The sequence below is a fragment of the Tachypleus tridentatus genome, chromosome 13 (assembly GCF_004210375.1).
Source record: "Tachypleus tridentatus isolate NWPU-2018 chromosome 13, ASM421037v1, whole genome shotgun sequence".
Classification (NCBI taxonomy): Eukaryota; Metazoa; Arthropoda; class Merostomata; order Xiphosura; family Limulidae; genus Tachypleus; species Tachypleus tridentatus.
This window is the reverse complement of record NC_134837.1, coordinates 227,322,606-227,340,734: the sequence shown is the minus strand read 5'-3', so window position 1 is coordinate 227,340,734 and position 18,129 is coordinate 227,322,606. Positions and strand designations below refer to the sequence as shown.

The following is an 18,129-nucleotide window of genomic DNA, read 5'->3' as shown; positions in this document are numbered from 1 at the left end:
TGTTTTACAATAGAAACTGGTATAGGCTGACTGGTTCTCCCTTACCACTTTTTCTGATTTTGCTATCATTAATCTTTCCACTATCAACAGTTGTGTGGAGGCAATAAATGATTGTCTTGTCAGACAGCTGTTATACAAACCATAAAACCTTGACATATTTGCTAGGTTTCCCTTCCATGGTGGACCCCTGACTGCCAACAGTCATTGCAAACTCAAAACGAGCATGGAATATTTTCTGCAGATATTCTATTCTTCACATGACCTTTGAACAGGATTGCGCCCGTGTCCAGCAGGTCAGGTGTTAAGCCCTAAAGGAATATTGGTTGACATTCTCTGCCAATACTTCTACAATCACCAGTTTTAAGGTTGTCTGGAACAAGATTTATAAGTCTAGTGGGAAGTTTGTCTGTTATCTTTATTATCCACTGGCAAAGAGGATGCTAAACTACAGAATTTTTCAATATAATTGGAGAATGATTTTCTCGCCATCCAAGCACTTCCAACTTTTCCGTGCTTTTTTGGTTATGAAATTACTGGCGAGAGATCACCATCCTCTTGTGAAGGCAGTAGTCTCTATCATTATAATTGAATTTTTATATTGGTGGAACTTAAGATTGCTCTACATTGGGCTTTACATCGTATTTTTTCAGAAAATGTTTTAGCTATGTCATTGTTCCAATTTTGTAATGATGATTACACATAACTATAACCTTTACATCGCATGTAAGATTTTAAACCATGTTTGAACATCTTTATCTTGTATAACAAAGTTGGCTCTGATGTTGCGGCACTTTTTTAATCACCAATTTACATACTCCTTTTATCAGAAATACATTTATGTTTCATCATTTGAAATTAGGTTTTTTTTCTTTCACATCACATTTTATAAATAGCACTGTAACTCTTGTTTTATTATTATTAAATTAGATTGCAATCATTTATCGAAAATGTTTTTTTGACACTTTTACCTTCTGTACAATCAGTATCGTATATACATTTTTGTTCTGGCCCGGCATGGCCAAGCGTGTTAAGGCGTGCGACTCGTACTCTGAGGGTCGCGAGTTCGCATCCCCGTCGCGCCAAATATTCTCGCCTTTTCAGCCGTGCGGACGTTATAATGTTACGGTCAATCCCACGATTCGTTAGTAAAAGAGTAGCCCAAGAGTCGGCGGTGGGTGGTGATGACTAGCTGCCTTCCTTCTAGTCTTACACTGCTAAATTAGAGACGGTTAGCACAGATAGCCCTCGAGTAGCTTTGTGCGAATTTCAAAAACAAACAAACAAACAAACATTTTTGTTCTTGCAATAAAATTTATCTCTGATACTGCTCTAACTGCTGAACCGGTATTGAACCCTATTCTCATGTACAACTTGTCTTATCTGTGGGGCTCTTCTACAGTTATTTTGTCAAAACTACCTTTCCATCTGAGGCACCGTGCTGTTTATTTAATCAAAAATGTACATTTTTTCATGGCATTATTCAGAGTGTTAAAACACGGGCTGTAGACCAGACACTCTTTTTTACAAGTCATTTTGTGTGATACTTCACTTTGTATTTGATAATACATTTTACTCGTAGAATCTTTATAGTTGTTTTATGAGCATTGTACACAATTCTTTGCATTACATGTTTAGCACTGGCATGATACCAATTGCTTGATGATATTTGCATTAACTTTTATCATCGGTTTCGTTGTGATACTCTTCTAGGTGTTGAATCAGAATTATAGATACTTTTGTTATAACATTATATTTTACTTATGGGATCATTTCACTTGCTGAAACGTTCTTGTACGTTTTTTTAATTATACAACAAAATTATCTGCATTCAGTTACTTAATTAGTAGTTTACCCCAAAGTCACTTACAATGCATTATATTTTTGATACTTCTTTAGTATTTGTTTTATCACTATTTTACACCTTTACTTTTCACACGTGATTAATATATGTCAGAGATTCACTTGATTATAAAATACCTGTGCCATTTCTTCACCTGTTTTATCAGTTTTTTACGCCTTTCCCATTCATAACACAATATTGATGACACAGCTATTGGGCCCGGCATGGCCTAGCGCGTAAGGCGTGCGACTCGTAATCCGAGGGTCGCGGGTTCGCGCCCGCGTCGCGCTAAACATGCTCGCCCTCCCAGCCGTGGGGGTGTATAATGTGACGGTCAATCCCACTATTCGTTGGTAAAAGAGTAGCCCAAGAGTTGGCGGTGGGTGGTGATGACTAGCTGCCTTCCCTCTAGTCTTACACTGCTAAATTAGGGACGGCTAGCACAGATAGCCCTCGTGTAGCTTTGTGCGAAATTCCCAAACAAACAAACACAGCTATTGTAATCCCTATTGTAGACATTATGTCACTCGAAATGTTCTGGTTATTTTACTGTAGATATACATCTCACCGCTTGACAACGCACCTCTTTTACAGAAATAACTACTGAAACTGTTTAATCAGGCTTATCTTTTATCCTTACAGGATATATAATTTGTATCACTGTTTCAGTTATTTAAAGATAATTATATAAGATTCGAACTTACAGGGCAGTTTATCTGTTTTAGTTTGTTTGTTTAGGATCAAGCACAAAGCTACACAATAGGCTATTTGTGTTCTGCCCATTACGAGTATCGAAACCCGGTTTCTAGCGGTGAGAGAGTTTACAGACATGTCGCTGTGACATTCGGGGGCTTTCGTTCTAGTAATCTAGATTTTCAATAAGAGCTTGATACCTTTAACCTTCACCTTATTTATGATATTGTTCTACTCGTTTAATCGAAATTGACAAAATTTTTTATCTGTGACTTAGTTACTGTTTCGTAGTAACGATGTACGTATTTAACAAGAACAAATGTTTTTCTCATGACATTTTTAGTTTCTACAATGTTTCCATCTATGGCTCCGTTTAGATTGTTTAAAAAAAATATAATTTCATGCCATACCTCACATCTCACTTCTGGGACTTTATCTGTCGTTTATTCTGTATTTTGCTCCCCAGTGGTACAACGGTATGTCTATGGACTCACACCATTAAAAACTGGGTTTTGATACCTGTGGTTGGCAGAACACAGAGAGCTCATAGTGATACAGAACTGTCCTTTGAATTATATTTACAGAACTGTCCTTTGAATTAACTCTACAGAACTGTCCTTTGAATTATATTTACAGAACTGTCCTTTGAATTAACTCTACAGGACTGTCCTTTCAATTATATCTACAAAACTGTTCTTTGAATGAACTCTACAGAACTGTTCTTTGAATTATATCTACAGAACTGTTCTTTCAATTATATCTACAGATCTGTCCTTGGAATTATATCTACAGAATTGTCCATGGAATTATTTCTACAAACCTGTCCTTTGAATTATATTTACAGATCTGTCCTTTGAAATATATCTACAGAACTGTCCTTCGAATTATTTTTACATAACTGTCCTTTGCTTTTAAACAGTATTCACCTTTACTGTGACTCTGTTGTTTCACAATGATTGTATATCTTTCCCTTTTGTGTTGAAATAATATTTGCGACATTTTTGCTGTTCTTAAAATGGAACTCAATGTTGACTGGTTATGAGGGCAAAAGATAACCAGTTGTCCGAAATCACTAGTCAATAATTGTTTTATTTTACCCAACATTCCTCTATTTTCAATTTTACAACAATCTAAGTAGTTAACACTGTCACTTAAAATATTCAGCCTAAATCTCCGGGCCTACACGATAAATTTAAAGTTTATCATTTGATGGAATAATTTGATATACTTTTAAAAATTAGCAATACAATCTATATTATTATTAGTGTAATTAAACAATATTTCAGCATCTCATTATATGTAAATTCTATGTATGTCACCTCTGGTAATATGGTTATGACGTAAATAGACCCACTTTGTAGATGGTTTTAATATTTATATGAAAAATAATTAACTCAATTGAGGACTAGACCAAAGTAATTCTATAAATTTATCACTGAATATGAGATAGAAAAAAGGATTATACAACTTACAATAAACATGCAAAATATGTCGTTTCTAATTTCAGCATGAACATTGCCTAGAGTCCAACTGAGAATTCTGATGTTCTTATCTTCAGTTCCTATGATTATGTGTTTAGTTCTTTTACTGTTGTTTTCTTCAACAAAACTATGCAACTCATCATCTATGACTAACGGATATCTTACGTCATATGACGGGTTTTAACAAAATATTTGTAACTATGCCTAAAGGAATCAGCATGTTTTCACGGTGCTGCAGAATAGCGTATTATACAGCGTCGCAAAACGCTCTTTGACAACTGAATAAAATTTATGTGATTTTTTGAGCTGATTTTCAAAGCAACATCAAAAATGTTTGACACCATGTGATGTTTCACTGATCACGTCAAAGAATTAATGCTCGGGGATGTAATAATGAAAATATATTGAATGTTAATACTCTTAATGTAACTATGAAAAGTGCTCAATCTGTAATGATTTATTTATATCAATGTGTGGTTAATGATGAAATGTCTAGAACCACGCAACCTAACCGATTTATTTTAACAGTATATTTATAATAGGGTCAGCCATGTTTTTTAACATTAATTTGTTAAGTGCTGCAAACGTGATATATTTATGTGATTTGAATATTGATATATTTAGAAGCGTGCTAATTTTAACTCTGTTTATTTTGGTAATAAATATAGTGTCATAAGAAACTGCTAGTTTTGACTCTATACATTTATATTCATAATTCTCAATGTTGTACACATGCGAAGGGCGTGGGTTTTAGCATTCTACATTGATTATGATACTGCTGTGCAGATGAGCACACATACAGATAGTGAGTGTTTTGATATTTCACATTGATTATAATACTGTCTGTAAGTGCACACGAACAGAGAGAGATGGGGTATTAATATCCCACGTTTACTTTGGTAATTGAGGGTTAAACAAGTAGGAGTCGACGGATGTGTCACTCTCAAACTTCAGAATGTTATCATGCGTATCACCAAAAAGAAGTTTATGTAATTACGTCATAACTATGAAAACTCGTGCTTGCTAGAAACTGCCTTAACAATGACGTTTTATTTATCCTTAAGAACCAATTAATTATATTTCACGGATTTCGGAAAAGCAGCGCGAGAACTACTCTCTGGTATATAAGCCATTTAATGATAATAATTATTTCTTCACTAAAAGTAAATGTTAAAAAGGATATTTCTTTCAATTCTTCATATGGAATTTCGATATAGTTTTTGGGTTACATCTAGTTTTTTGGAACCTTGGAAACAAAGTATTTCATTACTGATAAATTAAGGATATTCACTCCAAGTAGGGTCGAAGGTTCGAATTCCAGTCACACCAAACATGCTTCCCCTTTCAGCTGTGGGGGCTTTATAATGTGATGGTCAATCCCACTATTCGTTGGTAAAAGAATAGTCTAAGAGTTGGCGGTGGGTGGTGATGACTAGCTGCCTTCCCTCTAGTCTTACACCTCTAAATTAAGGACGGCTAGCGCAGATTGCCCTTGTGTAACTTTTCGCGAAATTCAACAAACAAACAAACAAACAATCACTCCAAGTATAGCTAGGGACTAGCTCGTTTAATATTAAGAAATATTTTCACTTCATGCTACTTTGTTTTAGCAGTTGTATAGTAAAATATTTTTGGTTTTAATATATTTAATAGCTTATATAGTATATTAGTACTTAATTAATAAAAAATGTTTAATTTTCGTGTTTTATAAAGTTAATGATTTATAATTATTATTTCAAATGCTCACGTCTTATTTATTTTATTCTTTTGTAGATTTACACATAATAGTAATTAAGTGACATAGATAATACACAACATTACACAAAGGGATATATGTGCTCTGCCCATCACGAGTATCGAAACCCAATTTCTACCAGTATAAGTCCGAAAATATACTGCTGTACTGCTGGGAGGGCGATACATTGTTTCTTCTTTTTTTATCAAATTATGTAAGCACAATTATACCTTGATGATCGGCCCGGCATGGCCAAGCGCGTTAAGGCGTGCGACTCGTAATCCGAGGGTTATGGGTTCGAATCCCCGTCATACCAAACACGCTCGCCCTCCCAGCCGTGGGGGCGTTATAATGTGACGGTTAATCCCACTATTCGTTGGTAAAAGAGTAGCCCAAGAGTTGGCGGTGGGTGGTGATGACTAGCTGCCTTCCCTCTAGTCTTACACTGCTAAATTAGGGACGGCTAGCACAGATAGCCCTCGAGTAGCTTTGTGTGAAATTCCAAAACACAAACAAACAAGCAAACCTTGATGATCTAGCCTTTTGATAATTTTTGGATCCTATCAAAAATTATAATTATTCAAGTTATTGTTAAATAATTCTGAGAACTTACTCAATATAAATTTTGTTGTAAAGTTCGCATATTTGCGTCAAATGTATCTGATAATTCAGGTATTGTGAACCAGTATGCATTAAGTTAATTATAGATTCAATTGTCAAACTCTTTAATAATCCAGGTGCGCTAATCAATTAAGCTTTTAAACTATTAATATAGCTGAACTGATGATTCACGAAGTGTGAACTATTAAGCCACCAAGCTATCTATATAACTTGATTGTTAATATATTCGATAATTAAGGTTCTATTAACCATTAAGCACTAGGCTTTCAACCAAATTAAATTGTCGATATATCCGAGAATCCAAACTTAGAGAACCAGTAGACAATAAGTTATCACGAGAAATTAATTAATATTATGTTAGATATTCCAAGTAGTGTGGACATTTAAGCATTTAGTTGTTTGTCGAACTTAACTGTCAATTTTCTCGGTAATCTAAGTGCAATGTATTTTGAAACTTTGACATGGTTCTGTTAAAAAATAATTATAGCCTTCGTTAATATGCATTATCTTATAAGAATGCTTCGGCGAGTTATATTTATTAATCACTAGTTCACAAAAGTAGAGCCAGTGAATATTGATCGAGGCTGTACTATGATCATCAGTCATAAATGCGTGAAAATCGAATTTGTTATATGTGGCAACGCTACCTACCCGCATTTAACAAGGAACTTCGAAAAATTAAAAAGAAGTACATTATAAAAATGACAATATTATGTTTTAACGTAATCGCTCTTGAAAGGAATAATAGAATCGTTGGAAGTCTGACTTAAAACCATCTCTTATTTTTTAAGATGTTACGTTTCTCATTTTTTATTTTTTCAATTGCTATATTTCTTGGCATGTCTTAACCTTTTATAATTTTTAAAATTATGACTACGATTAAAAAGACATACTTAAATTAAAACGTACCCATAAATTATATCAAAAACAAATCACATTAATAAGAAAGTTCAAAACTAGTGCAATAAAAAGATGCCCAAGTTAAGAGTTTTTGAGCATTTATTTATAAAAAAAAATTACATAATAAATAAATAATTTTTGTTTAGATATTCGTCTAGTTAATGGCTCAATAAATTAATAAAATACAGTCTAAGTTTTTTTTAATATTTGTTTTGCGTTAATTCTTCGCTGTAAGATACAAGATCTTTAATATTATGTCAACTAACTTTTTAATGCTACTTACCTTAGATTGTTAGGATTTTCTCCCTTAAAAGTGTCCAAGAATCGTATTTAGGACTTAAGGTTTTTGTTATTTTTGTAGTCGGAAGATTGAATCTAACTTTCAATACGCCAACAGAAGACGATATTCTGACGCTTGTTCCACAGTTACGACTAGGAGGCGCTTGGTCTCCACATACTTGCAAGTCTCGCCACCATGTGGCTGTTATTATTCCCTTTCGAGACAGGGAAGAACATTTATTGGTTTTACTTCGCTATTTACACCCTCTTTTGCAGAGACAGTTATTGGATTACAGAATTTTTGTGGTTGAACAGGTAAGCAGTTGATTTATAATTGTCTACTTTGTGTGACTTATAAAGTAGCTTGTTGTTAGGGTACTGAGAGTCGTGAGTTCTAGTGCTTGTCCTTTCAGCTGTGGGAGCGTATTAGTGTTATGGTCAATCCCACTATTAGTTGTTAAAGAGTAGCCCAAGAGATGGCTGTGGGTAGAGTTGAATAGCTTCTTCCTTTTTAGTTTATCACTTCCAAATTAGGGACAGCTAAGGGAGATATCCTTCGAGTAACTTTGTGCAAAATTCAAGAAACCAACAAATCGATTTTTATAAAGAATACTTTATAATTTAACATCTCGTTATTAAATTGGAAATGGGATTTGTTAGCGCTAAGAAAGTTGTAATTTAACACCTGCTCGTAATTTATAAAATTAATAAGTTTGAGATTTAGAATAATTTACTGAATAATTGCCAACGCTTAGACAGTTTGAGATAAAGTTAGTTATTATATTCTTTGTTTTTCAACCCGGTCTTCATGCGTTCACAGTTACATCAAGTCTGGCTATTATAAGGCTGTTAAATGATACATCAGAAAAATTTCCAAACTGTTTGCTACTTTTGTAAAAAATCTTCAGAAATCATTGATTCTAAGATAACATGCAAAAACGGCGTTTTGTTTAGTGTAATTTAACATTCAATCAATAGGCCCTAATTGTATGTGAAGTTGTTTTCATAACACTAGGACTGTTTCTATGTTTATAAGAGTAAATAAAATTTTATTTTCCTACAATTGCTCTGTTCATTTTTTTCTTACCCTGAAGCTAATGCATTTATCATTTTATTAAAAATTGGGTTAATGGCTCTTAAAATGGATCGAAGCACTGAATAAACATGTTATTTTTTTATTATAATAATTTTAAATATTCCTTTTAGGCTTAATACATCTTGTTGTATTGATTGGTTCTGTGTTATATACAGTTTGTATCTGTATATGAGGATGTTTCCTGTGATCTTAAGTTAGTTTCTCATCTGTGTCCTGTAAACTTTTTAATATTATCATTCGGTAATGGATATACACAGGAAACAGTCACACTGTTGTCTCAGCAAAGTCATAGCAAAAAAATAACCTACTGTAGAGTAAAATAGGAAAATAACAATTACGTTTCGCCGCTTTAAGCATTTTAGTTAAAACATTTGAAAATACTGAGCACCGGTGATAAAACTACGCCGTCTGATGCTTATCATCCACACTAAAAAACTAATTCTTTTTTTATGGACAACCTGTGTGTTCAACGGAAGATGATAGATCCGTTGTGTTTGATGTGTAAGATTGAGTGTTACAAAGCTGTATATTTTTCATGTCCTCATGTTTCAGTGAAACAGAACAAAATTAATTCAAGTAAAAACTGTATTTTGGTTCAAAGCACGACTTTGTGAAGAAGTTGGTTATTTAACAAAACTACAAGTTGAGTGTATATATACTCTATATCATAGAGTATTAGGAAGAAAGTTTCAAAGATAAACATAACAGCTGTAAGATAGGCTGATTCATGAATTGATTTTTATAGTCAAAGAGTGAAACTGACACAGAGTACTAAAATCATTAAACAGTGTTCAATGGCGCTAACGACTGGTATGATAAACAAGAGTGATGATATATCAACGAATTTGTTAAGCTTTTATAAGGTATAACCTATGTTCGATAAATAGATAAATTAACACTGTACCTTGTACATGATTTTTTGCTTCAGTTTAGTTAGGGCTAAACTTCGTCATGTTTAATGCTATCAATAAATAAAATATGATTTTATTTTAGGACTTAACGTTAGACGTTTTAAATCGTTTGATAAGCTTTTAAGGTGTTGTTGTACAAAATGTCTATTAAAGTATATTTACACCGTTCTTTTATTTATATTTGTTGAAACGAAATGCTCGTTTAAGAGCATTTAAATAGTAAGGTGCAAAAGTATTTTAAGGGCATACAAAAACTGAGTGTCATTATAACAGATGTTTGGTAACTAGTTTATTTAATAATGCTGAAGTGTTACATAAAACTGTGTTTTCATTTCTAGTATGGAAATGAGACTTTCAATAAAGGGGTTTTGATGAACGCTGGGGTTCGAGAGTCTCTTAAAGAAGCAGCCTATCATTGTTTCGTTTTCCATGACGTAGACATGATCCCAGAGGACGACCGGAACATGTATTCTTGTCCACAGTTTCCACGCCACTTGTCGGTTGCTGTAAACAAATTTAACTATACGTAAGTAATGGTATTTTAATCTATATAGTACAAGTAAAGAACCTGTACATTTTTACCTAAGTGTTAAATAATTCGACGTAAACGATTCCTTACATTGTTAGTGTAATGTTAGAAAATAAAAGGCTCAGTACAAAATAATGTTTTGGACTCTTTTAACACAAAAAATGTCAAAAAGGGTCTCGGTAGATGTGATAACCTATAAATGTATGTATGTATGTTTGTGTACGTGCACACATTTTAGTATACTCATATATGTTTGTAAGTCTCTGGATAGGTAATTAGGTATAGATTTATAAACATGTGGTGGAATTTTTATTTTTTAATGTGTTTTATATTACAAACGTAAAGTTAGTGTGTTTGTATAAAAGTTATCTGTTTCATTAGAATTGGAGGAAAGATTTAAAGATTGCATTAAAGATCTTGTTAAATTCTATGATGCCCACATCTGTTCATTATCTATTCTACATCTGTTTATCATCTGTTCTACACCTGTTTATTATCTGTTATACATTTATTCATCATCTGTTCTACATCTGTTCATCATCTGTACTACATCTATTCATCCTCTGTTCTACATCTCTTTATTATCTGTTCTACATTTATTCATTATCTGTTCTACATCTGTTTATCATTTGTTCTGCATCTGCACTACATCTGTTTATCATCTGTTCTACATCTGCACTACATCTGTTCTACATCTGTTCATCACTTGTTCTACATCTGTTCCCATGGATTCGTCATCCAGTTGTGATGTGAATAATTAAAACTACACACCCTTTCATAACTGAAAAAACGAAAGTAGCTTTAATTAAGCTTATTCAGGTAAAACCTATCAAAGTTTAATCTCAGATTGTCTCTGCTTAGTTAGATGTTTTGTGAACAGGATGTAAGCATCTGTAAATGATGTTAGTCTCTCACTTACGCTATCATATGTGGTCGGGACTAGCGCAGGTGTGCCTGCAGACAGAGATTAATGGGAAATGTCGTTTTGATAAGGTAATCAATCTTCTGACATGTGTGTGTGTGGCGAGGCTGCTTGGGAAGTATTGGTAGAGATCGAACCTGCATATAATTTTAGACAAAGCTGGTACATCAGATCACAATTGTCTTTGTATATGTCGAATTCAGAATCTCACCGATGTATGTAGACTGAAGTTACTATCCAGGATGTAATGAAATTTATCTTTAAAAGACATTATAATCTCCTAGCCTACACAAGACTGAGTCATGTGCCCTTCTTTTTTTTTTTTTTATTATAAACGATGTTCGCTTCAAAGAGAATAAATTTATCTAGTTTCCACGTATTCTAATTTGTAGAAACTGACTATTTATACTGTGCTAACATTATCTATATGGAAGGAACATCCAGTTTTCATGAATCTATTTACCATCTCACTAATAAGTTATAAATATCAAAGTTTCTAAGTTGTCTAATGTCGTGATAATAATAAGATCTGAGAAGGTGACAGCCTAGGAGAATTATTCTCCTGAACAAAGTTTTTTTTCTTTTCAAGTCTATATATATATATTCTGGCTGGATCCATTTAAGGCTTTTTCAAGATGTATAACCTACCTTGATTACCTTGAACTTGTTAATGAGGGAGATAATCAAGTCTAGCTACATGTTATAAATGCAGGACAGCGTGCTGCACCATTGCTGTAAACCACAAGATGCACTATCTGTGATAAAGATGGCGCTCAAAGAATCTTAAGACAGAAGACACCTTGGAGTTTACAAAATACAAGGTTTGAAGATTCTGGGAGATTTTATTCACTCCTTGCTAATTAATAAAAGCGTGATTTCCAGTTGCATTCACTCCAAGGAGGTCTGTAGTTGTTTTACTATACGTGTTGTTTATAAGTAAAAATCTGACCACGTTATAGTAAAACTGAAGATATTAATAGATACATCTGTATTATCAAAAGCATTCCGAATGTGGCAAAAATTAATCTTTATACATATTTCTCTATATCAGAGTAAACTCCATGATAAAGTTGTAGCTTATATCTCAAGACGGCTGGTCTGGGTATTAAAACTTTTATTAAAATAAAGTTAAAGATAACATAAAGAGAACAACATTTCGACCTTCCTGGGTCATTTCAGGTTTACTTCAAGTGGATTGTCATCAAGAAAGTTGTAGTTTATTTTTCACAAAACATAGCTGATCTTGTTTCAGAGATTGATAAAGATAATTAATGCATACTGATCTTTATCGATTGCTCGTTTGAGAGACTGCGTCAGAAGACAATGAGAGCGCTGTGCTTTACGATTCTCGACCAGACTGATGAAAAGAGATGCCATAGATTCTTATTTGGATGCTTTAAATGCGTTGGATTAGGGTCTATTGATTGTAGAAAAGCTCATGTATTCAGGTTATTAAATCCAATCTCAATTGAAATCCAGTCTCAAACTGGTACACAACAAAAGTAAATAGCATTTAGGCTGTTGTTAGGGGTCAACATGTAAATTTGCTGTAGGGTCAAAATATAAAAATTGTTGTAGCCTTTACATTCTGAGCCATCGGGTAGAATTTCACAATAAAAATGAGTTCACAGTATGTAGTGCTAACATTTAAAATCTAGCTGTTAAAAAAAGAGACACTTTGTAAGGAACTTTCTATTTTGATGCTGGTTGGATAAGCACACCTTAAAATACCATACGGTTGTTACTGGTTGTTGAATTTGTACATGGTTTTAGATGGAATTACTACAGATTATATTCGTTTATATTTTGAGTTTAGAAAAATATACATTGTGTTAATTATGCCTTTACTGAAGTATGTGGATGACAGTTAAATTACATTCACTGATAAATATACATTTACTAATGTTGTGCCCCCACCAATGGTAAATCTACAGGATTATACTACTAGTAACCGGGTTTCGATGCCCGTGATGGGCAAAGCACAGATAGCCCTATGTGTAACATTGTGCTTAATAATAAACAATTTCTCATGTTATGGTTACTTATGAATGAATATTGCCTTTATATTATGTTCTGTGGTTGATGGTCATACATTTCATACATGGTGTTTGTATCGTGTTTATTGGTTATCGTGTGTACACACACACATGTAGATTGGTATTCATATGAAAGAATATATATATATATATGCATACAATACTTATATTTCAGTGAAAATAATTACATTTTAATGACGTTAAATAGTAAAGTAAGTAAGATCATAAGGAAGAACTGAGTTAAAAACAGCAAATTTAAACCTTATTTTAACTCAAAATCAAGCCGAAATAAAAAGAAATAAAACGAAAAAAAACTGCATCAGCTGAAAAGCTCCCAGGACACAGGCTACAATGTAGAATTGTAAAATGTACCCTAGGCTTTGGAGGCCACTGGGATGTAAGACCCACAATGAAGTGGGGATACACCATCTATCAGTCTTAACCTCCATTCGCCAATCGCACATAAGAAATAAAAAATAGCAATAGAATTAGAAATAGAAATAAAAACTAGAGCATTTTTACTTAAAATTTCTTATAACTATTTTTAGTTAAGAATAAGGTAATTTAACAACTTGGTACTACTTTATGTGGATGTACACCTTGCCACATATAAAGGCTTGTTCAGAGCATGATAGCCACAATATGTATCTCGGAACGGCTGGTATGGGTATTATCACTTGTACTGATAGGAGAGAACAACATCTCTCCTCATCAGTAAAAGTGTTAATACCCATACCAGCCGTTTTGAGACACATTTTTAATTCAAGTGGGTTTCTCGTCATCAAGAAAGATAACCACAATAAGCCTGATGAATGGTTGGGAACGATACTAGTTAGGACAGCTGGATGGGACACTTCATGCTAGTATAGTTTGTTTGCTGTGCTGTCAATTAGTACCTTTCTACCATATTGGGGACTGGAATTCTGACATCAAGAAGTAAGTATTTATCGTACTTACTCCTAAATAGTAGTACCTTATTTCCTTGTTATTTTTTTCCAGTTTTATTTCAATTGATTTTTTCTTTACTTGGGAAAGCAGTCACCTTCCCACAACTATCTGCAGGCAGTGAAGGGTGATATAGATGTGTGACGTTGTAGGCTTGAGCACCCACATCTCGCTTTCTTAATTTATATTTCTTACTCTCTCTATATTGCTACTTTTTAATTTTTATGTGAGACTGGCGAATGGAGGTTAAGACTGACAGACGGTGTATTCTCACCGCAATGTGGGTCATACTTCGCAGTCACCTCCAAAATCTAGGGTACATTTTATAATCCCACATTGTACCTTGTATCCTGGGGTCTTTTCAGTTGATGCATTATTTTTTGTTTTGGCTTGTTTTTGAGTTAAAATAATAAATTATATAATGCTTATATTATACTTATTTATGAAAGTTTACTAGTTCATAATATATTTTTAGAAAAATGCATCTGGAATTTATAATTTATTTAGTGAGCAATGTATAAGGTATTAATAATCTCTTTATTAAAGTGTATGGTGTTAGTAATAAGTTTAATATATACATTGTTGGTTGCTTACTCAAATCGTATAATATTTTTATCTATTTTCAAAACTTCTTCAATAATTTTAATTCTAGAAAAGTGTCTTGAATTAATTTTGTTCATTTTTATGAGTCACTTGTTTATGTTTCGTGTTTTTAACCATCTTAAATGAATATTGAGTACAAATAATTTCCATTTGTGAGATAAATTGAATGTTATACAAACATCACTGATAATATAATCTGATGATTGTTCAGTTACGAAAACCTGATAAAATTTTACGCGTGTAAAAAAAGTGTCCATTTTTGACACAATCTGAAGTACAAACCTAACTCATTTGTAACATAAACAGAACTAGTAAGTTCAACGTATTATGTTCTCTATCGTTCTTCCCAATCGGTAAAGTAATAATGTTTAATATCTCGAATAGGCTACCGTATTCCTACCTAGTAGGTGGGGTGTTTGCTATTAAAACTGATCAAGTGATAGATGTCAACGGTTATTCAAACCTCTACTGGGGTTGGGGTGGTGAAGATGATGACATTGCGTATAGGTAAGTTTATTAAGGACCTTTTAGGATTAAGAAGTTTGGGCCAAGTTGTCACAGTCAGTAACTTACTATAAAAACAAACGGAGGAGAAAGAACTCAGGAAAACAAATATTATTAGGGAAAATCAGTTTTCTAAATTTTTGTTTAAATTATAGCAGTCATGTGTAACTTATTAATTTCATTTAACATTTTAATTTCCACAGTAGAGACAACGGCTTTCGAAGAATAACATTATACTATTGTGCTTTTACCTAAGTTTTAAAAGGTAAAGGTTCATACGTTACAAGCAACCCTTAAAACGTGACAATGGAAATGCAACTAATTTTCATACCTTGTTCTTACCAGAGCAATATAGGTTTCTAGTCAGCATACTGTATGTAGTTCCCGATAAGAGTGGACCTACGTTATTGTTTAAACTCACTTTATTTGTTATACACTTTAGCTGAAACGTTATTTATACTTATTGTTTATGAGTGGTTATATATTGTGGTATACAGAAGATTAATTGCATTTTATCAATAGACTTAATTTTTGTTAACGGTTTTGTGTCACCGCGAATGCGAACAATATATTCACTTAAAACATGTGTAACACGTATATAATAGTTGGTGGTATCTTTCGTACAATGTGACACACTTCAGGAAGGGAAGCCTTCAGTGTCCATAATGAATACAATGGCTCCGAAACCAACCAATAAGAACCAGCGATATTTCGATAACAACAAATCATGTAACATTGTAAAGTGTTTTATTCAATCATAAATATGAAAGATTTAGACTAACGTGTTTACAAAACTCAAAATAGAACATTATTTGTTTTATTTAGACTAAAAGTGGACAAAGTTTTAGAATTCCAAAGAAATCTCAATAACCTCTTCAGTCATCACGACGTGCAAAGTCTTGCCGTGGTCTGCAGGTGTAGAACAATACTGAATAAGGTGGAACTTGACTCTAGAAATGATATCACCAACTTACTATAAAGTTGACTACATTCTTAGCTTGAAATATTTGTTTAACTTTGTCCTCAAATGTATTACTTGTCAAGGCAAAACTTGTGAACAACTGAGTTATATGAATTGTTAGTTAACAAATTAGAAATATAGAACGTTAATACAGCGCCACACTCTCTACACTTGTGGATTTGAATATAACGACCATAAATAGTTATTTCTAAAAGACGTAAATATCATTCACGCTAACATCATATTTACCCGTGAAGAAGAAATGAAAACCATGTTTTAAATTATATGAAAATAACAAAAGAAAAAATACTAATAGTTTTAACACCAAAATGTACCTTAAATACGGCTATGACAACAATTATATAAAGTGGGATTCAACTCAGCGGAACATTAGCACGTGATAATGCATTTGAAACACAACATATAACACAGGAAGTACAGCAATCTACAACAGGAACTAAAATCAGTATCTGACACATTTACTAACAAATGCCAGTTCCTTAAACATAGTATCGTAGAACATTTTCCAAGTATCAGTACAAATTCAATAACAAAAGATAAGGAAGGGAAAACAGTATAAACGCTTAAGAAGGAAATAAAATGTACAATCTGAGATACATTGACAGAAGTCTTACCTACAATACATTGACAGAAGTCTTACCTATGATATATTGACAGAAGTCTTACCTAGGTACCCAAAAAACATTCGAAACAAGTAGCAAAAACCACATCAAAAGCAAAATAGTCTAAACGGATAGGTTGTTATTCAAGGAGCACAGAAGGAAGGTTTATTCTGACAACTTAAACAACGGAAATATCTATAAATACAAAGTACAATACTCGTAATCCGCTCAAGACCTGGGTTTCTTGTTTTTAAAGGTTAGCTGAATACATGCAAGAACAATAAAACATTTTTGAAATACATAAGTAACTCATTTTGAACGTTACAGTCAATGTACGTTGTTTTTATCTTTCTCTTTTTAGGTTAAGAAAGCAGAAATTGAATATAATTCGGCCTCCTCAATCGATAGCCAGATATTCAATGATAAAACACACACATAGGCCAGAATCCCCGAATGTAATCAGGTATACACAGTTTTTTGTTTTAGTATCCTGAATCTTTTTCTTGTTCTAAAGAACTATTTTACTTGCTCAGAGAAGTAATTGAATCTCGAAGTTTAGTTAAAGAAAGGTCACAATCATATACTTTCTATAATTAGTGTCATAAAACATATTTTGTTTTAATTTCCCAAATTTAAATTTCATTTAGTGCTTTATAAAGGTTTCTTCGTTTACGAGAATTTCTTGTTTTTGTTTTTTTAATTTCGCGCAAAGCTGCACGAGGGCTATCCGCTCTAGTCGTCCTTAATTTAGCAGTGTAAGACTAGAAGAAAGGCAGCTAGTTATCACCACCCACCGCCATCTCTTGGCTACTATTTTATCAACAAATAGTGGGATTGACCTTCACAAATAACTCCCCCATGGCATGTTGGGCGTGATGGGGATTCGAGAATTCTAACCACTTGAATGTATAAGACTATTTACAACCAATCCGTTATTGTTATAAAATCTAACGACAAGCAGAGAACCTAAAGAAGTAAATTTAAATAATGAAACTGTTCTTAGAATCTTAAGTTTAAGAAATAAAATTAAAGAGATCAACATTCGCGAGCAAATGCAGTATGTTTTTGCCATAAATCCTAGCATTACCAATTTTAATATCAGAAAAATTGTAACTGTGTATATCACTACCTAAGATCTGCAAGAAGGTATCTTTCTACCAAATCTTGCGTAAGTTGCTTGACATACACAGGGCTGGTTCGTGAAAACTACAATTTGTGATTTCCTTACTGAAAACTTGAGCAGTAGACAAAAATCCCAAAATTGTCTATAGCTTTATCTGGGACGTATAAAGAGTATCATTGTTCTACATTACACATAAACTGGTCGAAATATGGATAAATAATTAACCAAAACCCCTAAAAGTATGTTTTGTGACCTTTCAATCTCCCAAAAAACGATCACAGGTTGTTATATCATATTTGTACGTATATTTATCAGATCTGTATAAAC

The 18,129-nt window shown here is 33.1% G+C and overlaps 1 protein-coding gene across 3 annotated transcripts in view; it reads left to right on the top strand.

Annotated features, from left to right (window-relative positions):
* Positions 1-18,129, top strand: part of LOC143238713 (beta-1,4-N-acetylgalactosaminyltransferase bre-4-like) — a 52,943-nt gene that overhangs the window by 33,982 nt on the left and 832 nt on the right. For 2 of the 3 annotated variants that reach the window (XM_076479177.1, XM_076479179.1), the window contains 4 exons: positions 7,632-7,864; positions 9,895-10,082; positions 14,976-15,098; positions 17,041-17,142. In XM_076479177.1, the coding sequence (XP_076335292.1) occupies positions 7,632-7,864; positions 9,895-10,082; positions 14,976-15,098; positions 17,041-17,142 (646 nt within the window). The remainder of the gene's footprint in view (positions 1-7,631; positions 7,865-9,894; positions 10,083-14,975; positions 15,099-17,040; positions 17,143-18,129) is intronic. The other variant, XM_076479178.1, reaches the window with a different exon arrangement.